The sequence below is a fragment of the Bubalus bubalis genome, chromosome 11 (genome assembly GCF_019923935.1).
Source record: "Bubalus bubalis isolate 160015118507 breed Murrah chromosome 11, NDDB_SH_1, whole genome shotgun sequence".
Taxonomy (NCBI): domain Eukaryota; kingdom Metazoa; phylum Chordata; class Mammalia; order Artiodactyla; family Bovidae; genus Bubalus; species Bubalus bubalis.
The window spans coordinates 73,369,154-73,396,830 of NC_059167.1; the positions used below are offsets into that span (position 1 = coordinate 73,369,154).

The 27,677-nt window shown below is 40.9% G+C and overlaps 1 protein-coding gene across 1 annotated transcript in view; it reads left to right on the top strand.

Annotated features, from left to right (window-relative positions):
- GREM1 (gremlin 1, DAN family BMP antagonist) overlaps nucleotides 1–24,305 on the top strand; it is a 34,596-nt gene extending 10,291 nt beyond the window's left edge. Inside the window, exons 2-3 of the mRNA XM_006048186.4 lie at nucleotides 1,308–8,386; nucleotides 24,095–24,305. Coding sequence (XP_006048248.1) covers nucleotides 1,308–1,863 — 556 coding nt within the window. The 3' untranslated portion in view covers nucleotides 1,864–8,386; nucleotides 24,095–24,305. The remainder of the gene's footprint in view (nucleotides 1–1,307; nucleotides 8,387–24,094) is intronic.
- Nucleotides 24,306–27,677: the final 3,372 nt, after the last annotated feature.

Sequence of the window (27,677 nt, forward strand, 5' to 3'; positions counted from 1 at the left end):
TTGCCCTGCTTCATTTTGTACTCGAAGGCCAAACTTGCCTGTTATTCCAGGTACCTCTTGACTTTACTTTTGCATTCCAATCCCCTATGATGAAAAGGACATTTTTTTTTTTTTTTTTTTGGTGTTAGTTCCAGAAGGTGTTGTCAGTCTTCACAGAACTGGTCAACTTCAGCTTCTTCAGCACCAGTGGTTGGGGCATAGACTTGGATTACTATGATGTTGAATGGTTTGCCTTGGAAATGCACCAAGATCATTCTGTCATTTTTGAGGTTGCACCCAAGTACTGCATTTCAGATTCTTTTGTTGATTATGAAGACTACTCCATTTCTTCTAAGGGATTCTTGCCCACAGTAGTAGATATAATGGTCATCTGAATTAAAGTCACCCATTCCGGTCCATTTTAGTTCACAGATCCCTAAGATGTTGATGTTCAATCTTGCCATCTCCTGCCTGACCATGTCCAATTTACCTTGATTTGTGGACCTAACATTCCAGGTTCCTATGTAATGTTCTTTACAGCATTGGAGTTTACTTTCACCACCAGACGCATCCCACAACTGAGAGTCATTTCTGCTTTGGCTCAGCCACTTCATTCTTTCTGAAGCTATTAGTAATTGCCCTCTGCTCTTCCCCAGTAGCATATTGGACACCTTCTGACCTGGGCAGGTGGTGGTGGGGGAATCATATTTTGGTGTCATATCTTTTTGTCTTTTTGTATGGCTCACAGGTGGGCTTCCCTGGTGGCTCAGTGGTTTAGAATCTGCTTGCAGTGCAGGAGACTCAGGAGATACAGGTTCCATTCCTGGGTTGGGAAGATCCCCTGTAGGAGGAAATGGCAACCCACTCCAGCATTTTTGCCTGGAGAATCCCATGAACAGAGGAGCCTGGTGGGCCACAGTCCATAGGGTCGCAAAGAGTCCAACACGACTGAGTGATTGAACATACACGCACACTGTTCATGGGATTTCCTGCTGCAGGAGATCTTCCCCTACCCACGGATTGAACCTGTGTCTCCTGAGTCTCCTGCATTGGCAAGCAGATTCTTTACCACTCAGCCACCTTGGAATTCCCAGTTGAGTCCATATCTTGGCTTATTTGCTGTATAACTCTGGATGAGCTAATTCATGGCTTCATGGGTCAGAGGGTAATGAGAATAGCAGTACCTAATTCCTGGAGATATTGTGAAAACAAAAGAAATCACTTACATCAAGTGTTTACCAAGTGCCTGATAAAATACTGGTTGTTTTATTAAGGCTTTTGTTAATTTTACATTTTTCATGCCTCCTCTCTCTGTCTCCTCTCTTTAGCATGAGCCGCACAGCCTACACTGTGGGAGCCCTGCTTCTCCTCTTGGGGACCCTGTTGCCAGCTGCTGAGGGGAAAAAGAAGGGGTCCCAAGGGGCTATCCCCCCACCAGACAAGGCCCAGCACAATGACTCCGAGCAGACTCAGTCTCCCCAGCAGCCTGGCTCCAGGAACCGGGGGCGGGGCCAGGGGAGGGGCACTGCCATGCCCGGAGAGGAGGTGCTGGAGTCCAGCCAGGAGGCCCTGCATGTGACCGAGCGCAAATACCTGAAGCGAGACTGGTGCAAAACCCAGCCGCTGAAGCAGACCATCCACGAGGAGGGCTGCAACAGCCGCACCATCATCAACCGCTTCTGCTACGGCCAGTGCAACTCCTTCTACATCCCCAGGCACATCCGGAAGGAGGAGGGCTCCTTTCAGTCCTGCTCCTTTTGCAAGCCCAAGAAATTCACCACCATGATGGTCACTCTCAACTGTCCTGAGCTCCAGCCACCCACCAAGAAGAAGAGGGTCACGCGTGTCAAGCAGTGTCGTTGCATATCCATCGATTTGGATTAAAGCCAGGCACACCCAGCCTGTCCTTGGGATGCAGGCCCCAGGCGGGCCCAGAGACAGACCTCAATCAACCTGATTCTTACTTGGCTTAAACCTAGAGGCAAGAAGGACCACCAGCTGCCTCCTCCCAGGAGCCTGCTAGTGCGTAGTTTGTGTGCCTGAGTGTTTGTGGGTGTTTGCAGACACCAGAGGAAACACAGTCTCTGCTAGAGGGCACTTCCTAGTATGTAAATGTATCTGCTTCCTTGCGGGATGACACAGAAAACCCAAGCTACTTACTACCCCAGGCACTTTGTGGGGAGGGGTTGGTGGGCAGGCTGTGGGCTGGGTCTGCCTCAGTCTTCCATGTGCCTTCCTGGGGACCAGATCCTCCCTTCCAAATGAATATTAATGGAGAGGCTTCTCTAGGGGCATGAGACCTGTTTTGTGCTGGCTTGGCCTTGGAAAAGATGTTTTACCCTGTGCTTGCTTCCCTCCTTCCTCTTCTCTCTCACAGTCCATCCCCTCTTAGGATCTCAGTGACTGTTTCTGTCCACCACCTTCCCTGTCAAAGGTTCTAAAGCAACTTGCTTGACTATAGATGCAAATGTTTCCTATTTGGGGAAGACCTTTCAGACTCTGGGAGAAGCTGATGGTGCAAGGGCAAGAAGGATAGAGGGTTGAGAGAAGAGAGAGATTGCAGGTGAGGACCAGTTGGTCCAGCAAAATTCAGGCGGGAGATGGGCAGAGTGTGGAAAGGCCAACCTCCAAACACAGTGAGACCCATGCTTTAGCAAATTTTCCCTTGATGTTTAAAGAAGAGAAATAGAATTGCCAAAAAATCATTAACTTTGGCAGTCACTGTGACTGATGAAATTAGCTGTAACTCAATACCAAACTTAAAACATAAATACTGACCACTCCTATTTTCAGAACCAAGTGAGTGAAACCAAAACAGCCCCTCCTGCTTTGCCCCTCAGATGGACAAAAGATGTAATTCAGAAACTCCTACACAAGAATAGGAAAAAGACAAAAACTTCATAAGAAGAAGGTCTTATTATCTGTCCTTTTGGCTGGGTTATCATCACCTTTTCCCCAGTTCATTGTTTCTGTGTGGTGCTTCTGAGAACCACAACCCTGTTAGATAAAAACATACTGTCTCTGCTGAGTGTACCTTACAGTGAAGGACCCGGCTGAAATAAGAGAGTTTAGGGCCTGCTCCTTTCCACTCATTTGGGGTCTGTCTTAGCCATTGTTAGGAGATTGAGCTGGAGAAGGCAATGGCAACCCACTCCAGTGTTCTTGCCTGGAGAATCCCAGGGATGGGGGAGCCTGGTGGGTTGCCATCTATGGGGTCACACAGAGTCAGACACGACTCGGCAGCAGCAGCAGCAGCAGCAGCAGCAGCAGAGACTGAGCTGGAAAGCAGAGCAGAGTAAGGCAAGGAAGGCAATTGCTTCTGGCTAAGGAGTAGTTAAAAGGCAGGGAGGAGATGTAAGGCGTATAACCTGCGTTTCTTCCTTCACCCTCTGAGGGTCTAAGGGAAACCCCAGTTAAGAAATCAGAGCATTTGTGTGCATTAGCTGTCCTACTGCTGGTAGGATTTATGTAACATTATAGCCACTCGGAACCTACCGGTAGTTGCTGTTCTCTGATTAAACTTGGGTTATTTGCAGTGCCTATGTAGGATTTATCTAATGGCCAAAGTGCAGGGTGGGGAAACCTTCCTGCATGTTGGATTTGGCCAACCTGCTTTCTTCAAGCCTGAGGTTTTACATGTAAACCACCCCACCCCCGTACTCTTTTTGCCTCGCATCTTCTCAATCTCACCAGCCAAGTCATGTGTAACGTGGGAAACAAACACCATGGACTTGCATTTAGGTTTGTCCATGACGGCTCTAGCGTTCAAAGAATCATTGCAACTAAAGAGGCTGCTTTTATTTTATTTTTGTTTTGGTCCAGTGCTCTCCCCACTAACAACTAAATAGGAACCATACTTTGAAGCAGAAAGTCATCTTGAACACCCAAAATATTGAGTCTAATTTTAAAACGTTGAAACTCACTACTGATGATTCTACACTAGGAGAATTTGTGCTAACACATAGTCTGTGCATTTCACATCCACGGTAGCCCCTGCCCTAAATCCTTCTATCGTCCACATCCTCCAACAATAAAGCACAGAATAGATTTAATTAAGCATGCAAATACTAAGCTAGAATTTTGAGAGTGGGAGAGAAGAAAGGAGGAGGAGCTGAAAATATACAACCACACTAGAGAGGAAAAATGACATTCAGAACCAGCAGACACCAAATCTCTCTTGTTGTTTTAACTGCCACAAGCTTGCAATTTTGTTAAAGAGATGACTTAAGTTGGCAGCAGGAATCTTCTTTTAGTAGCTTGGTCCACAGTTTTGCATGTAAGTTGGAGTTGGCTTAAGTGAAGAGAATTTGCTCAAAATGAACTTCGCTGTGATAATAAGCAACATAATTGCCCTAAAAGCACAGCACTACCCAAAGAAGGGGATGTCTGCTTTTCTTTTTGTGGCTATATTAAAACTAGCCCAAGTCCCATGCATCTTCAAACATTTATTGAAAGTGCCATATCTGTTAATATTGTATTGGAATCACTGATGATGTAATGATATGTTTTTTTCATTACTATAGTAGAATTTTTATGGCAAGATATTTGTGATCTAGATCTTTCCTATTAAAATAATGCCAAACACCAAATATGAATTTTATGATGTACACTTTGTGCTTGGCATTAAAATAGAAAAACACACATCCTGCGTCTGTAAGTTGTGTTTTGTTATTATAGTTCTGCAAAGTTAAAAATGTAAGCGAATAATCTGGAGGAAAGGATAATTTCCACTGTGTGGAATGTGAATAGTTAAACAGAAAGTTATGGTTATTTAATGTAATTATTAACTCAAATCCTTTGGTCACTGTGATTTCAAGCATGGTTTTTTTTTTCTCCTTTATATGACTTCCTCTGAGTTGAGCAAAGAAGAAGCTGGCACATTGTATGTTGTTGGAGGTTTTTATCAGGTCAGAGGGAAACAATAAAATCTTGACACATCTGAACTTGCTTATAGAGTCAAGACCTGAGCTTTTATTTTTATAACTGAATGTTCCTTAAAGGTTAACATTTCTGAGGCATCCTAAGAGAGATCTTAAATGTTATTTTGGAAGAATTAAATGTGCGTATACTAATAGCAAATAATAATGAATTGTCCACAAGTCCTTTTATGGAGAAAATCTAAAACAAAAAATGTATGTACAGAACATTTATAAATGACAAGTTAAAGCTAAAGAGTGAAAGTAGTTCTACTGATTTGTCATTCTCAATATATTTAATATCAACTGCATTATGTATTATGTCTGCTTTAATCATTTGAAAAACAGAGAATTATGAAGACTATGATCAAGGTCCTTTGCTGTCTATGAGGATAAGGGGGGATTTAGTAGTCTCATAAAAGCTAATTTGGTTGAAAGCAAAGTTTTATGAATCTGTAACTAGAATTTAACTTCACCCCAATAATGTTATATATAACCTTTCCCAAAGAACAACCAATAAATTGAACCTGTTCTCTGTTTGTGTGTGTGTTTCACTGGTAGTGTTCACAGGATAGAGCTGGGGCAGGGATTCATTTGTCATGGGAAGTGAGGTAGAAAATAGATCATGAAATCTCTTGTGATATGAAAAGGAATTTATTTCCTCCATTCACACTTTCCAGATCTCACTGGATTTCAGGACACCTCAGGCAATGGCAGTTGGAGGTAGGGGAAAGCTGGTGAGCAGAAGAAAGTACCAACCTCTTCCCCAGAGCTAGAAAGAAGAGTTAAAATGCTTCTGAGAAGCCTTCAGATAGTGGAAGAATCGTCGCACTGAAATGGTAATAGCTTTATTCTTGAGGTATTCAAGGGAAAACGGGGAGAAAGATTTGGGGCTCAGTAGAGAAGAAGGAGCTTTCTAATGATGAGAGTGATTCAGCAATGCAATGAGCTATCTTTGAGATAGTCAACTCCCTTGGAAATATTAAAACATATGCTTGATATCATTTGATAGGGATTTGAGCCATTGTGAGTTATTGCCCGGGTTATGCAACTGAATGAGTGGATTTCTGAGGTTCCTTCCTACTTAGGTGTGCAATACAGGATTGCTGCTACGTTTTGGTGCTCTAACAGTGATAAGGAAAATGCCTGTGCCAGACACTGTCAAGGATTTTATTTTAATTATTTTCCACTTAATTTTCATAGTGACTCAACAAGGTGTGTACCATTATGATCGCTGCTAGGAAATAGTGAATTCTTGTCTTACTGTATACAGCACCTGTGCTCTTAAACACTATGGAAAGCTGTGAGATTTTTCAACTTACCAGTTTGTTCTTTTAAGGATAGAGTGCAGCAGTTTAAAAACTGATCCAGTCTTGACTATTTGCATCTAATGATCAAGGCCACCCTGAAATTGTATTGGCATCATCATCCTGATGGCATCATCAGGAACTCCTGTTCTGAAGCATTCAAAGTCTCTTTGCCACCTCTTTTTGTCATGGCCTCCTTGGACTTAGAGGGGAAAAAAAGTGGCAAGTCCCCAAAAGACAGTGTCCTCAGAAAAATCACATGTACACCTAGGAGATAATATGTGGACAGGGTTTGAAAAGGTAGTGGGACTGGAAAGAGAAATACATTCTAGGTTTCAAAAAAGTATGTAATAGGACATCAGCAAAAATGTTGGAGTGAGAGGCATTGAAAATTCTTTCCTCCATAAAATCTTTGGATGTCTGCAAAAATAGAAGCAGATAGTTAGAGCTCTGGAAATTTACCTGAAGACTTGCAGCAGTCTGAGGAGTGCTTATTGAAGAGAAAGGCTGAATATCTGTAACAATAGTGAGCCTTGTCATACTGTAACTTGCCCTATTCTCATCTCCCTCTCCAGTTCCATAGAAGTCTCGAAACCAACAGCCTGCAATTATGATAAGCACCAGCAGTCTGACAGTCACTGGGAGAGGTAGAATGGGATTTGAGTTCTTTGAAAGCCAAATACCCAGAGAATTGTAATTATTTGACCTGTCTGTCAGGCCCTGGAGGCCCCACTTGCAAAGGTATCTTTACTTGACCTAATTGGAAACTGCCTAGTGTGAAAAGCCCTGTTGAAAACAATTAGAAGCAATTGATTATTTTTGTGGCCGCCTGAGGCAGTGGATAGCAATTGGGGCTCACAATAGGTTAAACAAAAAACCTAAAAAGGAGACTGCAGAATGACATTTTGGGGGGCTTTGAAAAGCTTCAACATATTACTGGGAATCTAAAAAGCCAAATCATGTATAGGGCTGTGTGCCTGCCCAAGGCTGGGAACAAGCTCAGGAAGAATCTGAGCAGGCCATAAGGTCTTAGGCTGACCCTGAGGCTCTGCACAGGCAGAAAGCCAAGTCAGGGCTGTCAGTTGCCTGGCTGAGGGTTGAAGGTGTGCCCCAGTGTTCACCCAGAGCCCCTCTGCAAAGGCTGGAAGACTTATTTGTTCCAAGTATTTGAGGAAATTACTGTTCAGCTATTAGCCAAGCAGAGGCTTTAGTGGTCTTTAGTGGCCATACACAACACAAAATACAGATTTTACACAATTAACTTGGAAAAGTTTCTAAAGAATGAAATAAATATTAAAAAACAGCAGCAATAACAAATCCTGGGGGGAGAGAGACTGATTTCAAAAGTCACCACATCATATTATTTAAAATGCCCACTTTTCAACAGAAAATTGAAACATAGGAAAACAAAATAAAAGCCAAGAAAGTATGGCCCATACATAAGAAAAGAAAGAAAGAAAGAAACAGTCCCCTAGAAAGCTCAGACCTTAAACAAAAGCTTCGTCAACTTTTTAAATGTGTTCAAGAACTGAGAAAAACCATTTCTAAAGAATCTAAGGAAAATAGAATGAAATCTCACTAAATTTGTAATGTCAGTAAAGAGATAGAAGTTATTGTAAAAAATAGAAATTTTGAAGCTGAAAAGTATTATAAGTAAAATAAAAATTTTACTAGAGGGGCTGTACAGCAGATTTGAGCCGGGAAAAGAAAATTAAGAAACCTTTACCTAGACTGATATGAGAGAAACACTACTAAATCCAGGAAAAGAGGGAACAGTACTATGAAACTTACAGAAATAGAAAGGACTATAAGAGACTACCATGAACAATTGTATGCCAACCAATTAGATAACTGAGGAAATGGACAAATTTCTAATATAAGAAAGTCTGATTCCATTTTTTTGATGTTTGACTACTGAAATCTTTTAAGCCTCACTCCTCTCTCTTCCCCTTATGCCCCAACATCTGATAAAGCTGATAGGAAAGCCCAGGTTCTCTTTAATTTGCCTCTGATGAGATGATTAAACTCAACAAGGGCCCATCTCCTCCAGGTGGGAGCTGTCATCCCAGCATCATTCTCTAACCACCATAAAAACTCCAGGTCAGCTTCCTTCTCCTCTCTCTCAAGCCATTTATCAGACCAGGTTGGGAAGCCTGCCCTGTTCTCTACAGAAAGCCTCTTTATGTAAGTAATAAATCTTTTCATATACTCTTGGGATATTTGTGGTGTTATTGGTCTGAACCGAACTTTAGGTAAGGTCCAGATGAGATGGCTGGATGGCATCACCGACTCAATGGACGTGAGTTTGAACTCCGGGAGTTGGTGATGGACAGGGAGGCCTGGCGTGCTGCGATTCATGGGGTCGCAGAGAGTCGGACATGATTGAGCAACTGAACTGAACTGAATTCTGTTTATGCAGGTGTTCACAACACCTAGAAACACACAAAACTCCTGAAACTGATTCAAGAAGTAATAGATATTTGAATAGAATTATTACAAATAAATGAGGTTGAATTCATAAAAAAAAAACTTTCCACAAAAAAAAGCCACAACCATAAGCTTCACTGGTGAATTTTACCAAATATTTAAAGAATTAATACCAATTCTTTATACCTCTGCTAAAAAAAAAAGAAACACTTTCTATCTCATCCTATGTATCCTTAAAATCAAAACCAGACAAAACATCATAAAAGAAAACTATAGACAAATATCTCTTATCAGATCAGATCAGTCGCTCAGCCCTGTCCGACTCTTTGCGACCCCATGAATCGCAGCACGCCAGGCCTCCCTGTCCATCACCAGCTCTCGGAGTTCACTCAGACTCACGTCCATCGAGTCAGTGATGCCATCCAGCCATCTCATCCTCTGTTGTCGCCTTCTCCTCCTGCCCCCAATCCCTCCCGGCATCAGAGTCTTTCCCAATGAGTCAACTCTTCGCATGAGGTGACCAAAGTACTGGAGTTTCAGCTTTAGCATCATTCCTTCCAAAGACATCCCAGGGCTGATCTCCTTCAGAATGGACTGGTTGGATCTCCTTGCAGTCCAAGGGACTCTCAAGAGTCTTCTCCAATACCACAGTTCAAAAGCATCAATTCTTTGGCGCTCAGCCTGCTTCACAGTCCAACTCTCATATCCATACATGACCACTGGAAAAACCATAGCCTTGACTAGACAGACCTTTGTTGGCAAAGTAATGTCTCTGCTTTTGAATATGCTATCTAGGTTGGTCATAACTTTCCTTCCAAGGAGTAAGCGTCTTTTAATTTCATGGCTGCAGTCACCATCTGTAGTGATTTTGGAGCCCAGAAAAATAAAGTCTGACACTGTTTCCACTGTTTCCCCATCTATTTCCCATGAAGTGGTGAGACTGGATGCCATGATCTTTGTTTTCTGAATGTTGAGCTTTAAGCCAACTTTTTCACTCTCCAATTTCACTTTCATCAAGAGGCTTTTGAGTTCCTCTTCACTTTTTGCCATAAAGGTGGTGTCATCTGCATATCTGAGGTGATTGATATTTCTCCCGGCAATCTTGATTCCAGCTTGTGTTTCTTCCAGTCCAGCGTTTCTCATGATGTACTCTGCATATAAGTTAAATAAACAGGGTGACAATATACAGCCTTGACGAACTCTTTTTCCTATTTGGAACCAGTCTGTTGTTCCATGTCCAGTTCTAACTGTTGCTTCCTGACCTGCATACAAATTTCTCAAGAGGCAGATCAGGTGGTCTGGTATTCCCATCTCTTTCAAAATTTTCCACAGTTTATTGTGATCCACACAGTCAAAGGCTTTGGCATAGTCAATAAAGCAGAAATAGATGTTTTTCTGGAACTCTCTTGCTTTTTCTATGATCCAGTGGATGGTGGCAATTTGATCTCTGGTTCCTCTGCCTTTTCTAAAACCAGCTTGAACACCAGGGAGTTCACGGTTCACATATTGCTGAAGCCTGGCTTGGAGAATTTTGAGCATTACTTTACTAGCATGTGAGATGAGTGCAATTGTGTGGTAGTTTGAGCATTCTTTGGCATTGCCTTTCTTTGGGATTGGAATGAAAACTGACCTTTTCTAGTCCTGTGGCCACTGCTGAGTTTTCCAAATTTGCTGGCATATTGAGTGCAGTACTTTCACAGCATCATCTTTCAGGATTTGGAATAGCTCAACTGGAATTCTGTCACCTCCACTAGCTTTGTTCGTAGTGATGCTTTCTAAGGCCCACTTGACTTCACATTCCAGGATGTCTGGCTCTAGGTCAGTGATCACACCATCGTGATTATCTGGGTCATGAAGATCTTTTTTGTACAGTTCTTCTGTGTATTCTTGCCATCTCTTCTTAATATCTTCTGCTTCTGTTAGGTCCATACCATTTCTGTCCTTTACCGAGCTCATCTTTGCATGAAATGTTCCTTTGGTACCTCTGATTTTCTTAAAGAGATCCCTAGTCTTTCCCATTCTGTTTTTTTCCTCTATTTCTTTGCATTGATCGCTGAAGAAGGCTTTCTTATCTCTTCTTGCTATTCTTTGGAACTCTGCATTCAGATGTTTATATCTTTCCTTTTCTCCTTTGCTTTTCGCTTCTCTTCTTTTCATAGAGATGCAAAAATCCTCAGCAAAATAAGTAGGTGAGTCCAGCAACATATAAAAAAGATTATATACCATGATTGAGTGAGATTTGCCCCAGGAATTTTAGGTTGATTTAATCATAAATCAATGTAATAAAACATTAATAGAAGATAGAAAAAAAAACCCCATACAGTCATACAGAAAAAACACTTGACAAAATACAACATCTTTTCATGATACAATCACTCAAAACACTAGGAATAAAAGGGAATTTCTGTAACCCAATAAAAAGGCATCTATGAAAAACCAACAACTGACGTTACTTAAAGGTGAAAGAAAGACTGAAAACTTTCCGTGTTAGGATATATTTACCACTTCTTTTCAATACTGTACTTGAGGCCCGGTAATTAGGCAAGGAAGGGAAAATAAAGTCATCCAGATTAGAAAGGAAGAAGTAAAACTATTCGGAGAAGGCAATGGCACCCCACTCTAGTACTCTTGCCTGGAAAGTCCCATGGACAGAGGAGCCTGGTAGGCTGCAGTCCATGGGGTCTCGAGTCGGACAGGACTGAGTGACTTCACTTTCACTTTTCACTTTCATGCATTGGAGAAGGAAATGGCAGCCCACTCCAGTGTTCTTGCCTGGAGAATCCCAGGGACGGGGGAGCCTGGTGGGCTGCCGTCTATGGGGTCGCACAGAGTCGGACACGACTGAAGCGACTTAGCAGCAGCAGCAGTAAAACTATTTCTATCTTCAGACAACATAAACTTGTATGTAGAAATCCTAAGGAATTGACACACACAAAATACTAGCATTGTCTTAGTCCATTCAGGGGCTTCTTTTGTGGCTCAGTGGTAAAGAATCCTCATGCCAACTCAAATTGATCCCTGGGTTAGGAAGATCCCCTGGAAAAGGAAATGGCAACCCACTCCAGTACTCTTACCCAGGAAATCCCAGGGACAGGGGAGCCTGATGGCTCCTGGGTTCCATGGAGTCGCAGAGCCAGACACAACTGAGCAACTGAACAACAATCCATTCAGGAACTATAACAAAATAACATAGACTAGGATGACAGAGGATGAGATGGCTGGATGGCATCACTGACTCGATGGACATGAGTTTGAGTAAACTCTGGGAGTTGGTGATGGACAGAGAGGCCTGGCGTGCTGCGATTCATGGGTCTCAAAGAGTCGGACACGACTGAGCGACTGAACTGAACTGACTGAGGTAGCTTATAAACATTAAACATTATTTCATACAGTTTGGGAGGCTGGAAATCCAAGTTCAGGGTGCTGTCATGGTCTGGTGAGGGCTTGCTTTCAGGTCCCCAATTTTTCATTGAGTCCTCACAGGGGGAAAGGGGCTAGGGATATTTCTGGAGCCGCTTTTATAAGGTACTAATTTCATTCATGAAGTTTCCACTCTCCCAAAGGCCCCACCTACTAATTCCATTGTATTTGGGGGTTAGGATTTCAACCTGAGTTTGGGGTGATGGGCAGACACAAACATTCAGACCAAAGCAAAAACTAATATTAAAGTTATGGGTACAAGATCAATATTCAAAAATTAACTGTCACCTATACACTAGGAATAAAAAATCTGAAACAAACTTAAAAACTAATTCCATTTGCAATAGCATCAAAAGAATAAAATACATAGGAATACATTTGACAGAGGAAGTTTTATAATAAAACTATAAAACATTGTTTAAAGAATTTAGAAAACACCTAAATAAATAGAAAGATACCTTGTGTTCATGAATTAGAATTAATATTGCTATACCAATTCTATGCAATCTCTCTCAAAATCCTAACTGGCTTCTTTGCAGAAATTAACAAGCCAATTTACATGAAAATGCAAAGGGCCCAGAATAGCCAAAACATTCTAGAAGAAAGGACAAAGTTAAAGGACTCACACTTTCTGGTTTCAAAATTTATACAAAGAAGTGTTACAAGGTGAACACTCTTTTTTAAAGGTCATTAGGTTAAGAAATAATAATTTTTCCAGTCTCCCCAGAAGCTCTCCTAGGCCCCAGCCCAACTTTACACACTTTTTCACATCACAGTAACAGCCACTTTTATAGTAATTTCTTCTTTCCATATCTTTTGAGCCAGATACATCCAGCTTGAATGTAGAAGTTTATTACTATGCACAATGACAGCCGAAGGTTAAACATGGGAATGACTTTTGAGTAGATAACTATTGTTTATTTCTTTCATCTCTTTTCCATACATTTTTAAAGAATTACCCTTCCCTCATTTCATGTGGGGCCATCTAGGCTTCTTATCATTGTATGTTTTGTCCCTATTCCCTCTCTAGCTGTAGGGGTGGATAAGATCACAGTAGAAAATCAGAATACTCATTCCACTTGGCCACCATGATTGGCTTTAGAAATGGGCTTGAAACCAATCCAAGTCCATAGAATCTTCCTTAACTTTTGAATATGGAAGCTGGGGGATCTATTTCCTTTTCTAGGATCACAAGTCATAATAAGCCTGTAGAACAAACTCTGCTGACAGCCATCTTTCCCAAATGTATGGAAATTCTGAAGAATGAAGCCACAGAAAAAGTAGAGCCAAAAAGATGAACTGAATGTCTTGACAGATTCCCCTCCCCCTGCCCCCTCCTGGATCAGGCTATGACGGAAGTCAGGCCAACCTCTGAATCATCTCATATTAGTTATATATTGCTCTACGAATTATGCCAAAAGTTAGTAGCTTTAAACTAACATTTACTATCTCACACATGTTCAGATAGGGATCTAGGAGTGACCAACCTGGATGTATCTGGCTCAAAATCTTTCATGAGCTTGTAGTCAAGTGTCAGCAGGGGCTAAGGTCATTTTAAGGCTGACCAGTGTTATAGAACCTGTCTCCAATATGGCTTACCCACATGGCTGTAGGCTGGAGGCCTCAGCTCCTCACAATGTGGACCTCTCTTCACAACATAGTAGTTGGCTTCCTTCAGGAAAGTAATCTCAGAGAAAGCAAGGGAGAAGCCACCATACCTTTCATGACTTAGCCTCCAAAGTCATATACCTTTAATTTTACTTTATTCTATTAGACAGAAGCCACGCCATGGACTGTAGCCTGCTAGGCTCCTCTGTTCCTGGGATTTTCCAGGCAAGAATACTGGAGTGGGTTGCCATTTCCTTCTCTAGGGGATCTTCCCAATGCAGGAATCAAACCCGGGTCTCCTGCATTGCAGGCAGATTCTTTACCAACTGAGCTATGAGGGAAGCCCGTATTAGAAGCAAGTCACTAAATTTGCCCTCAATCAAGAGGAGGGTTTTTAGACTTCAACTTTTTAAGGGAGAAGTATCAAGGAGTTTAAAAACTGGCACACTTGAAGGTACATAAATAAATTCCTCTTTTTGGTTTAATTTGTATTGGATTTACATCACTGAAAACTCAAAGTCCTGACAACATCTGTATCTCAATCACTCAGAAAGCTTTAGATGTTTTAATCCATTGCTTTTACTCTAGCTGGTTCATCTCTCACGATCTAATGCAATCACAGCAGTGTTACACTGTCTTACATCTGTATCACAAGTAACAAAACTGGTCTATAGAAGGCTAGACCATAACATATAGCAGAGGAAACTTACTTTCCAGCAGGTCCAGAGAATGACCTTTCTCATAGTATCTAATATTTAGTGCCATGGAGAGATCTGTTATATTACCTTCTGGTTTATTCTCCAAATCTCAAATTCAGGCATCCTTTTTGTAGAGTAAAATTTGGAAATCAATTTTCAATTAGATGAAGAAAATGCCTTATTAGCACTTGTTCACCTTTAAGGGTTCAACAAGAGAATATTAATGTTGAAGATTCTAAATATCACATTTTTGAAAATTTACACCAGTAAAGCAAATTGTGCTTTGAATGGAAGGGATCATCAGTTCAGTTCAGTCGCTTAGTCATGTCTGACTCTTTGCAACCCAATGGACTGCAGTTATGGAAGGGACCATAAACCATGAAAAAAAATTGTACTTTGAATTACATTTATAAACTAGTTGACTAGAACAATTATTATAAAATTTTAAAACTGATTTTTAAAACATATATCAGTGAATGTTCTTGGTTATAAATAACAGAATCCACTCTAGGTAGCTTAATATAAAAGACTATATAAAAAATTATCAGATAGTTCACAGAATCTCTGAAGGGTCATGAATATAAAATCCAGAAATGATCTAGGTGTCTTCAGCACACCATGGGGCTATTGTAGAAAAATGCCACTGGTTTGCCCATTATTCACTTCTTATGTCACTAGGGACCTATGTAGAAGCTGCAACCAAGTTGCCCAAGAACCCAAGGACTCCCTCTTCATGCTTAACAGAAGTTATGAGTCTCTATGAATGGTTGCTGACTCAGGGTGGTTGCCTCTGCCTACAAGTCTAGTGTAAGATCTGTTCACTGGGACCTAGTGCAAATTATTAACTTCTTGGGAGTCTGAGAAGTACAAGTGTTTAGCTTTCTATGCTCTATAGTATAGGAGATAATCTAAAAGGATATTGGAATAGATATCCAAGTAATTCATAAACACAGGGCTTGGAAAAAAAAATTTTAAGGCTTCTATTGAAGAAAAAAAAAAAACTTGTCTCATCTCTTCTACCTAACTCTCCTCAGTATCATTTCTCAGGATCAACTCTTTTCAATTATTTTTGTCTGTTTCTTCTGCGTCCATTTTTCTTGTTTCTTATATTTAATTTTACCTATTATCTGTCATCCAAGTATTGTGGGAAGGAATCTTCAGCTCATTCATTCTCCACTTTGCTCATTCCATCCTGTTGTTGTGTTGTTCAGTTACTAAGTTGTGTCAGACTCTTTGTGACCCCATGGACTGCAGCACGACAGACTCCTCTGTCTTCCACTATCTCCCGGAGTTTGCTCAAATTCAGGTTCATTTAGTCAGTGACGCTATCCAACCTACCAACACAATTATATCACAAACTTTGCTTACATCAATAACCAGAGTTCATATTGTTATGACAATTATTATTTACTGCTGAAATTACTTTTCCTTGTTTAATTTTTTAAGGTGTTTTATTTTTAATATGGACCATTTTTAAAGTCTTTATTGAATTTGTTACAATATTGTTTCTATTTTACGTTTTTTGCTTTGTGACCACGAAGCATGTGAAATCTTAACTCCCCAATGAGGGATCAAATGCTCAATCCCTGCATTGAAAGGCAGAGTTGTAACTGGACCACCAGGGAAGTCGCATCCTTATGCAATATTTTGATCCTAGAATTATTTGATTTACAGGGTATTCATATATATGCATATACTCTTATCTGTATTTTTATATACTCCATTAGTTTTTTTATGTTTATGATGGTGATTTTAGGTGTTCAAATATTTCAAAGAATGTATTATTTCCATTTTGTTCACTGAAGAACTCCCTTTCAGGACTCTCTACTTAACCAGCCTCAGTGTGGACTGGTTGTTCTTTGTGGGAGAGTTCTCTGAGTCCTTGTGCTTTTTTAGATGTCTCTTGTCCCCCCCCCCCTTTATTTATAGAGTCAATGAGCATAAAATTTTAAGGCCCTCAGAATTTTTAAGACATTCCTCCATCATTATCTATGTTCTGCCATGCTTTTAAGAAGTTCAATGGAATTCTAATTTTTCTCTCTGGAAACAATTAGAGTTTTCATCTCTTGTGTTCTAAAAATTCACACACAAATGATGTGCTTTGATGTTGAGTTTCTTCTTAATTTTTGATAGGCACTCCATGTATCCTCTTAATCTATAGAATCATGTCCTTCAGTTCTGGGACATTTTCCTGTGTTACCTCTTTTTTAATTTCTTCTCCACCTTTTTCTTCTGGTCTCTCTTTCTAGAAATACTATTAGTTGGATATTAGACATCTTAGACTAATCCTCTTAGTTTCTCATATTTTTCACTTCTATTTCAGAGCTTTTTGTTTTTTAGTGATTTTCTCAATGCACTAATAAAACTCTTTTGTGGCAAGCACATTTGTAAGTGGCCCCTATCATGTTTTAGGTCATTCCACCAGGAAAACTATTTACTGATATTCAAGTGTTTTTCTACATGGTACCCTCCCCTTCAGTGTGGCTGGGTCCTAGAACTTGATTCTAATCGATGGAATGTGACTAGGTGTATAGAATCCATATGATCATCACGTGAGTGTGATGGCATAAAAATGTAGCTCCCATCTTTCTGGGATCTTTTTTCTCTTCCCACTGGTGACTTCAAAGAGACAAGCTGCCATGAATCCTACAACTGTGAGGAAATGAATTTTACAGGCTACTTGAAAGAGCTTAGAATTGGATCCTCCCCCAGTCAAGCTCTGATCAGAACCTAGTTCTGGCTAACACACTTACTGTTGCATTGTGAGATCCTCAGCAGAGGACACAGCTAAATTGTGCCTAGACTCCTGTCCCACAGAAGCTGTGAGTTTAAAAATGTGTGTTTTTTTAAGTCATTGAATTTTTAGTACTTAGTTTTGTAGTATATAAAATTATGTATTTTCCTATGAATTTGGGCTATTTATGTTTATCATTTCTAAAGTCTCTCTTTTGCTTATTATCCTCTCTCTCTCTTAAAGTAACATCCTATTCTTATTTTACGGATGTGGTATCTTTTTCCTTTGCCAATTTATTTCTTGTTCTCTCTATTGTTTCTGTTTAACTCTAGCTTTTTGGTATGTGTGTGTTTAATTTCTAGCTTTCCTAAGATGTTGGTTGATCTTTAGTGGTATTTCATATTTAACAGTGACACTCAAATAAGCTGAGAAGATCTGTATGCGGGAATGGCCATTAAATTGGTATCCTTCACTGCAAAGTAATTTACTAGTGAGGCAACCTTTTCATTGGGGAACTCCCAGATGTCAGTATTTAATAATTTTTTTCTCTGTGGCCATTCAGTTTCCCCAAAGAAGACCCTGTTATATTTTTCTGGACACTACTAGTCTTCTTTGAGGGAGAAAAAGGATGGGTGAGTTCTTTATTTAGCACAAAGTTCAGTTCAGTCTCTCAGTCATGTCCGACTCTTTGGGACCCTATGAACCGCAGCACCCCAGGCCTCCTTGTACATCACCAACTCTTGGAGTCCACACAAACCCATGTCCATCGAGTCAGTGATGCCATCCAACTATCTCATCCTCTGTCATCCCCTTCTCCTCCTGCCCTCAATCTTTCCCAGCATCAGGGTCTTTTCAAATGAGTCAGCTCTTCGCATCAGGTGCTGACAGTATTGGAGTTTCAGCTTCAGCATCAGTCCTTCCAATGAACACCCAGGACTGGCCTCCTTTAGGATGGACTGGTTGGATCTCCTTGCAGTCCAAGGGACTCTCAAGAGTCTTCTCAAACACCACAGTTCAAAAGCATCAATTCTTTGGCGCTCAGGTTTCTTTATAGTCCAACTCTCACATCCATACGTGACACGAAGACCTTCATTTATTTCTTTTCTTTTTAGCTCCATGGCTCTTTTTAGCTCCAGTCTTTAGTTGGTCTAGTTTCCTGAATGCAGAGGTTTCTAGGTTACTTCTTAAAAAAAAAATAAATTTTTAAGGGTTAAATTAAGTCAGGTATTCCTGGTGTTCCAATTATCTCTTGTTGCATGAAAAGACACTCTAAAACTTAGGGGCTTTTAAACTTAGTATCTCTCATTGTTCTGTGCATTGACTGAACCCAGGTGTTTGTATGTATGTTCAGTCACAAAGCCATGTCCAACTCTTTGAGACCCCGTGGACTGAAGCATGCCAGGCTTCCCTGTCCTTTACTATCTCCGGGAGTTTGCTCAAACTTATGTTCATTGAGTTGGTGATGTCATCCAACCATCTCATCCTCTGTCTCTCCTTTCTCCTCCTGCCCTCAGTCTTCCCCAGCATCAGGGTCTCGGCCAGCTAAGTGATTCTTAATTGGGATAGAGGTTTCTCATGCTAAAACAGTCAGATTGCACATGGGACTGGGATCATCTGAAGGCTCAACTGGTGTAAATGCCCCAGTGACTGCCTCAGATGTTTGGCAGTAGATGCTGGCTACAGCTAGAAGCTTAGTTTTAAGTGATCCTTTAATGGGTCTTAGGCTTCTATGAACATAGTGGTTAGGCTCCAAGAAAAAAAAAAGGAGAAAGCTGCCAGTTTCCTGAAAACTACACTGTCTGACTCCTACCATCGTCGATTGGTCAAAGCAAACTAGACTTGCCCAGACTCAAGAAAGGGTGTGTCCCTAGCTCTTGATGACAAGAGTGTCAAGTAATTTGTGACCATCTTTAACTTACCACACCTGACTTTCCTGGCTGGGAAGGGACTTAGGGGTTCAGCCCTTCTGCATATGGACTTAGATTCCATCTCCTTGTGTTCAGACCTACAAATTGCTGTGCCATCTCTCTTCTGATGTATCTTGCCTCAGAGCCTTGATTCTCTGAGGATTTTTAATGCAGTTTGAAACTTCTTCCATTGAGATGTCAATGTTCACTCTCCTGTCTGCCACCCATTTCCTAAAAAATTTACTGAAATCACTCAATTGCTATTTTTTTCTTCTTCTTTGTCCTTTTATGGTCATACACTTTTACAGTTTTTACTTTCATTTTAGAGGATCTCCACAAGAAAGAAATGATGTGGTACATTTTTCTGAGTTCAACAAAAAATTATAGCCCTTGTTACTTGTTAGCAAGTTGACTTTGCAGAGTGCTTTAAAATTTACAAATGTACTTTTGCATACATCATATTGCTTGATTCTCATTAATTTTGAAAGAAAGGCAGGACAAATATCTAAATTATCTCTATTTTAGAGGTGAACAAGCTGAAATCAGAGACACAAAATGATTTGTACAATGTTGCACATGTGATTTGCTTTCATTTAAATCCTCTAGGGAAATGTTCTGGAATTAAGTCTAAAGGACAAGGGCAAGTCAAAACTTTTTTTTTTTTTTAATTTGAGGGGGAGGGTGCTATACATGGAGTTCAGAAAAAATAGAATTTGTATAGCACTGAAGCAGTCATGTCACAATCCAGAATTTTTATATAAATGGGTAGCTGTGGTGGGTGGGTCAGGAACCTATTTAGTAATGAAGTAGGAAGATTTTCACGACCTAGCTCAGCTTCCTATTCACGTGATTTTGTTCACTTGATCCACATGCTGGGATGTGAGAATTTTTTCCCACGTCTCTTCACAGGAGCCCATTTTGGCTGTTCTTAGGGTAGTGACTGAGTTTCAAAGAGGAAGACGCTATAATGTCTCCCAGGCATACTACAAAGGAAATATAAGTCAGCAGACAGTTGGATCTGGATCTGGGCCAGGATAACTCGACTCTTCTTGTAGAAGGTGCCATGGGATCTCTAGTGATGGCAGGTGATGGAAGAAGAGGGTCCCCTCAGCTTTATGTCTTGCCTGAAAGATGATAACCATGCTAATAAATTTAGTGCCACATTCTTTACAGTGTGCTCATCCGACCCCTAGAATAAGGCCATAAACCATAATGGGGTCCATGATGCTTTCAATTATTAGACATTCATTTCTGCTCTTCAATTTCTTTCTATGCTGCCCAAATTTGGCTTTATTGATGTGCTTTCTGGAGTCATGGGAGAGGGCAGGAGTGGGAAAAAAAGGTCTACTTTTTAGAAATCTGAGAAAAAGTATATGTTTATCAATATAAAACATAGGCTTTCTAATGGGGGAAAACATAATATTTTGTCATTGTATCCACAATAAATACATAGACATATCATAATGAACAGAGCCTATTTGTAGGCATTCCTAGGTCTTTTCAGAGCCATAGGCTATTTTATATTATCACCACCCTCATTAATAGAAGTATTAAGTTTTTCTTTTAGTAGATAGAAGTTAGGATTTGTATAACTCTATTTCTCAGGCTTTTCTGAGAGCAGGAAGGAATCCAGAAAAGAGTTTATGGGATGTGGCACAGAGCCCCAGAGAGAGGCTGAGTTTGTTAGGAAAAAAGCAAAAAGAAAAGTCAGTGCTAAAAGAAGATACTTTATTTGGGTTTCTTGCCCTGATATTCAACACTGAAAAATTACCTTTCCAGTTCTTTGAAGCAAGGCTGGAAAGGTTAGTTTCATCCCTGCTGGTCTCTCTCTCTACATTTTATTAAACATTTCAACTCTTCCTTGCCTTTCCAGACACACTGTCAAAACTTGAATATCAGATCCATACCACAATCTCACTTCTGATGCTCACTCATGATTCAAGTGAAACTGGGCAGTACTCTCAAAACAGAATTAAAGAACCATTAATGTTAATGAAATACTAAATGTAAGAATTCCAACTCCCCCCAGAAACTGAAGACCCTTTGATATCCTATTCTGAGATCTCGTTGTGCAATAAAATTAAAATTTTCCCATTTACTCTTATCTCTCACCCAGGATTCTGTTTGTGAATGACAATCTTTCATCAGCAAAAAAAAAAAAAGAGGTGTACTCAGGGACAAATGAGCAAAAATTACAGAAGAGACTCCAGTCTCTTGGAGAAGATTATCGGCTAGGATTACTCCAAATCTCTTGATGATTCTCTTCTTTTTAACTTTTGGTTGACCAAGAATCTTTCACCTGAAAGACTGGGGTACGGGAGAATAGATGAGAAGAGAAGACAAGATTTTGATTTGTTTTGGAAGTTTCCAGAAGGCCCTCAATGGAGAAGACCAAAATTGGAAGGACATTGGGGTAGAAGGGAAATAGACAAAGGACTGAATAATATCAAGCAATCTGTGGGGATCCTTCAGTAGAAACCTAGTCCATTATTGGAAAGTGAATGGGGAGTTAGTGTTTAATGGGGACTGAATTTCAGTTTAGGAAGGTGAAAAATTTGGGAGATGGATGATGGTGAGAGTTGCACAACAATGTGAATGTACTTAGTGTCACTGAAATGTCCAGTTAAATATGTTTCAAATAGTATGCTTTATGTTGTGTGACTTTTACAATAATTTTTTTTTTTAAGCAAGTGAACCATGTTAGTAGTTGAAGAATGCTGCTGGGAGCTTTGTGTGATGTATCCCACACAGAACACCTGTTGCCATTTCTGCAGTTGTTTCTAGACTCTTGGGGGTGATAAACAGGAGAGGGGAGAGAGGGTGGTGTTGAGGTGCCAGAGAACCAGAAAAAAATTCTTAATTATGGTGCTTACCTCTCTACTTACTCCCCTCAAACAATCTGGGAGAATAATATCCTGAGTTTTGTGTTATTAGCTCATGAAAGCCAATGAAATTAGAGCCAAGCACCCAGGTGGCATAGTGGTAAAGAATGTGCCTGCCAATGAGGAGACCTGAGTTTGATCCCTGGGTTATGAAGATCCCCTGGAGTAGGAAATGGCAACCCACTCCAGCATTCTTGCCTGGAAAATCCCATGGACAGAGGAACCTGGCAGGCTCCAGTCCATGGGGTTGCAGAGTCGGGCACGACTGAGCACAAGCATTGACTAAGTGAAGCGTTCCTAGTTTTGAATATTAATGATGGCCTTTAAATTGCTGTCATTCCCTCAACAATGCTACAAGGGAGATCTTATTCATGTTAATTTAGAACTGAATCTTGTATAGAGTTTGTACACATATTAAGCAAATTGCACAGTCGACAATTGCAAAGTTGACCTTTCTTCAGAAACTGTTTTTATGAAATATTTATGGTAGGCTCCCCTTATGGCTCAATTGGTAAAGAATCCGCTTGCAATGTGGGAGACCTGGGTTCGATCCCTGGGTTGGGAAGATCCCCTGGAGAAGGGATGGCTACCCATTCCAGTATTCTGGCCTAGAGAATTCCATGGACTATATAGTCCATGGGGTCACAAAGAGTCGGACACAACTGAGCGACTTTAACTTCACGTGGTAGGACAAACCTGTGCTTTTATAACCAAAATGGAGGAAAATAAGCACATGAGTTTTCAACTAAACATTGTTACTCGGTTTTAAACTGTGATTTGGGCAAAACAGATTCGAATAATCTAACGTGGATATACATCCTCAATTATGAAGTTAGCTTTGCAAACTGAAAGTTCTCGCTTTGGGGGAGGGGACTGCAGAAGAGGGGTCAGTGGACTGGACCACATGATGACAATGTGGTCATGGCTTTGAGCCCTTGAAGGCCTCGCACGTGACCAGAGAGGTGTAGGGTTGAACTCAGTACATATTTAGGTGATCCTGTGGAACTTGTTTATTTTCAAAAGTACCAGGTTTGACTGATTCATCCAACATGCTTCCCTAGGAGCTAAAAAGCCCTGTTCTCTAGACCCCAAATTGGAGAGAGTGGGTGTATCTAGTGATTGGTAGGTAACGTGATCTGCCTTTTGTAGCAAGCCAGAAGCCAGATGTCCCCTCCCCTTTGATCTGAATAACACTTTAGGCTGCAGACAATAAGATTGGTTTTAAATTTATTGTCTCTTTGATTTCTGCATTCTAATGCTTTTTAAATTCTTTACACAAGACAGGGCTATATATAGGCAACTGGGGTGGTTCAATGGAGGCCAAAAAAATGCCAGTAGCTTTTGAGAAGTGCTGGGCAGAGGCTCGTGCATATTTCTCTGCAAGGAAACAAAGACAACTTACTTGCGGGTAGGAACCTTTTTCTTTTCCAGGCGTTTTACTCCAAAAGTTTCCCACTCCTGGTTCCAGCCAGATTTGTGGAAAAGTTCCTTGCCGAACTCTCCTCTAAGCAAAGCACTAAAGCAGAAGAATCCAGTTTAAGTGACGAAACCTAACATCAGAATGTCTTCCTCCGTGAAGCTCTCGATAACTTTCACTGCAATTAATGATTTATTCCTGTCCTTGGTGGTGGAGCCTGTGTGAGGCTGTCAGCTGAGGCCACGGGCTTGATTTCATTAGTTCTGTTGAGGGTGGAGATGTAAATGATTGAATCCAACTTCACTCCCTCAGAAGGGTTAAATTGTTAAGTATTTGGGAATCTCCTTCAACTAAGTGAGCAATACCGACCAGGTCATCAAATGGGTAAAAATGCTTGGTCCAGTTCCTCCCCACAAATGGATCAAACCACAGAAAACTGCCCCAAGAAGTCTGCCTATTTTAGGAAGAGCACCAACAGGATGGCAGTGAAAGGGGTTCACGTCTCCATATGTTTGCAAAGCAGCTTTGTGATCTTGAGTAAGTCATGGCTTGCCTTCATCTCTATTTTTTGAGCTAAAGGGATGAAGGTGTTCTTAGAAGCCTTATAACTAGTCTGAAATGAAGGTGAAACCAGGACTGAGATCTCACGGGAGCTGCTCCAGTGCTCTGTCTGCCTGGTAAGACCTGCCCTTGTTGCTCCGCTTGTGAGTCATGAGGACCAGGGCTGGTTTTTTGTCTGTAGGGTGGCTTTGCAAATAGATACAGTCATTACAGCAAAATTCTGATTTTTCTCCCCAAGAATCCTCTGTGAACTTCTCTGCGAAGAAAGGACAAGCCATGCAAGGACTCAGTGAGGTGAGGAATAAGAAAACATCAAATGCTCATTTTCTCTGCCTTCTGAGACTGCAGCTTACCTTTGCAGCGTGGGAGCAGAGTCCCAGAGAATCCCCTTTGTGTAGCACATCCGTCTGATTTTCCAGGCCATCTTCAATCAATTCCTTGGATATCAGGTATTAAGCTAGGAAGCACTTTTTTCCCTCTCCTTTATGGTTATGAAATATGAAGGATAGCCACAGCTGAAGCTTTTAAGCCTGATGGGGATGGCTCCCTAGAGAGGCTCTTACGAACTTAGAGGATAGTCAGGAAGGGCTGTGAGGTTGGAAAAGCACTTCAAAAAAAAAAAATCCTGTGAAGTCAGCAACTACAGGATAATATCCTAACAGGCATACCTGAAGACAGACTCAGGACCAGTCATGGAACTGTTGATGTGGCTGGATTCGCTCATGTTTTAAAGAGAGGGGTCTTTTTTTTTTTTTTTTTTTAAACTTTACATAATTGTATTAGTTTTGCCAAATATCAAAATGAATCCGCCACAGGTATACATGTGTTCCCCATCCTGAACCCTCCTCCCTCCTCCCCCCCATACCATCTCTCTGGGTTGTCCCCCCCCAAAAAAATAAAAAATAAAACAAATAAAGAGAGGGGTCTTAAAGTGACTGCTTCAAGGTGTCATTTCAGACCTGTCTCTTCTCTACACTTTCATCCTTTCTCAATAAATCTTAGAATTCTTCCTATCTGAATGAAGACTTCCAATATGTTGAATGAATGACTAGCAGGTTCCAACTACATGATCAAATTGCTTTAGATGGCCGGAGAAAGAACAATATCCGAGGCCGTGGGATTTTATCCCAAAGGCTCAGAACCTGTTTTTACTCATTTTCTGAGAGTGAGCCCCAGTTCTTCCCTCTAACTCCCAGTCTGGCAGATAGAATGGGAGAATTGGGTGCTTTCCATGATAGGGTCTGGGCTACAGGTGACACGGTTCCATGAACAGGGAAGCAGGGTGCCACTTTAATTCTGCGTGAGGGAGAGATCACTGCTGGGAACGGAGGTTTACAGTTCAGGATGGTCTGTCCAGTCAGTCCTTGGATTCAAATGCATACAAGATTGCAGAGGAGCCTGGAAATTCTATTCTCAGGCCTTGTCCCAGTCAAAACACGAAGAAGGTAGCTGGGGACACCATTTAAACTGAGATCCCCTGGTGTATGTAGATAGCATGGGGATATTTAAACATGAAATTTAAAGTGTAAAGAATACTCTAGTTCTACTGTCTTACGTGTATAGCAACTTGTTCTTTCTAAAGTGCTGATGTCTGATCCCATTAGATTCTCATCAATCCATGAGGTAGGGAGGTGAATGCACCTTCGGCAGATGGAGAGATCGACATTCTGAAAGGTCCAGTGACTTGCCTGAAGTCACAGTGCAGAGATGTGATAAGAACCCAGCCTTACAAATTAGCCTTGAAGTGAAGTGGCTCAGTTGTGTCCAACTCTTTGCAACCCCATGGACTGTAGCCTATCAGGCTCCTCCGTCCGTGGGATTTTCCAGGCAAGAATACTGGAGTGGGTTGCCATTTCCTTCTCCAGGGGAACTTCCCAACCCAGGGATCAAACCCAGGTCTCCCGCATTGTAGGCAGACGCTTTACCGCCTGAGCCACAAGGGAAGCCCAGCCTAATTTAGCGCTTTTGAGCATTTTTACCAGTTTATTTTTGCCTCATAGTAGGATCTGTGTTAGCCTCCAAGATTGCCTGGATTGGAATGAAATTGTGGCTTCTGTGCTTTGTTGCCTTTTGGTCCTTTTTAAGATGTCTTATATACACACAGAAAAACACACAACCCAAAGTTAAGTTCATCGGATCATTAGAAAACAAAGAATTACATGACACGGCCAGCACCATGGAGGCTTTCTGCGCTGCCTGGGGAAGCTGTGTAGGTATGAGAAGGATCCTGTGTTTATCTGGGCTCTACTCGGCTGGATGTTCTGCTGTCACTGTTGTGAAATTCTTAATAATTTATGAACAAGGGACCCTATATTTCATTTTGCACTGGGCCTATAAACTATGTTTCTGGTCATGCTCCTACCTAGTCATGCCGCCTCCTCCAAAGTAACCATTATCCTAACTTTGATGGGCTAACTCTTCTGTATAGTTTTATCACCACAGTATGCATATATAAACATTATGGTTTATTTTACTTCTTTCTGAATTTTATATAAATGGAATAATATGGCATATTATTTTGTGTGTATGGCTTCTTTCAGTCAGCCTTGTGTGTGAGTTTTATCTGTTTTATTTGCAGCTGTCATTCATTCAGTTGTATCATATACTAACATTAATATATATCACAATATTTCATTATACTTTGGATGGAAATTTGAGCATTTTTTTCCAGTTTTGGCTATTATTAATCAAGCTGCTATAAACATTGTTGTGTATGCATCCGTGTACAAAAATACATTCACTTCTGTGAGCATTTTCCTAATGTGAAATGGCTAGGTCAGAAAGTATGTTTGCTCAGCTGTAGCAGATAATGCCAGACTTTTCCTAGAAGTAGCTTCTCAATTTACATTCTCTAAGAGCATAAGAGAACTTTCTCGCTCTGCATTCTCATCAGCAATGGGTATTACCTATCTTTTAATTCCAACCCTTCTTGTGGTTGTATTAAATCATAGTGATAGCTCATTGTGATTTTAATTTGGATTTCCCTGATCAGTAATGAATTGGAGTATCTTTTCATAAATGTATTGGCCATTTGAATAAACTCATTTGTCTAGTTTCTTACTGATTTTTTTTAATATTTGTTTATTTGGTTGTTTTGGGTCTTGGTTGAGACATGCGGGAGCTTTAGTTGTGCATGTGGGATCTAGTTCCCTGACCAGGGGTGGAACCCAGGCCCCCGGCATTGGGAGTTCAGAGTCTTAGCCACTGGGCCACCAAGGAAGTCCCATTTCTCACTGATTGTTGTATTATAATATTTGGGGTCTTTTCATATGAATTTATTATGGGAGATCATTATATATTTCAGATGGGAGTCCTTTGTCAGAAATATGTACTGCAGATATCTTCTCCTGGTCTATGCCTAAAAAATATTGAAACCGTGGCTTGAATCCATTTCACCTGTCTTCTCTAATCAAGGTAGTTTTAAGACTTGCATGTCCTCTAGGCAGCACATAGTCTAAATAAGATGTTTGTTTGAGTTATTTTTCAGAAATTAGGAGTGAGAGCTCGGAGAAGGCAGTGGCACCCCACTCCAGTACTCTTGCCTGGAAAATCCCATGGGTGGAGGAGCCTGGAAGGCTGCAGTCCATGGGGTCGCTAAGAGTCAGATATGACTGAGCGACTTCACTTTCACTTTTCACTTTCATGCATTGGAGAAGGAAATGGCAACCCACTCCAGTGTTCTTGCCTGGAGAATCCCAGGGATGGGGGAGCCTGGTGGGCTGCCATCTATGAGGTTGCACAGAGTCAGACACGACTGAAGTGACTTAGCAGCAGCAGCAGCAGGAGTGTCAGCTGCATCTAGTTTGACCTGAGCTGGTTAA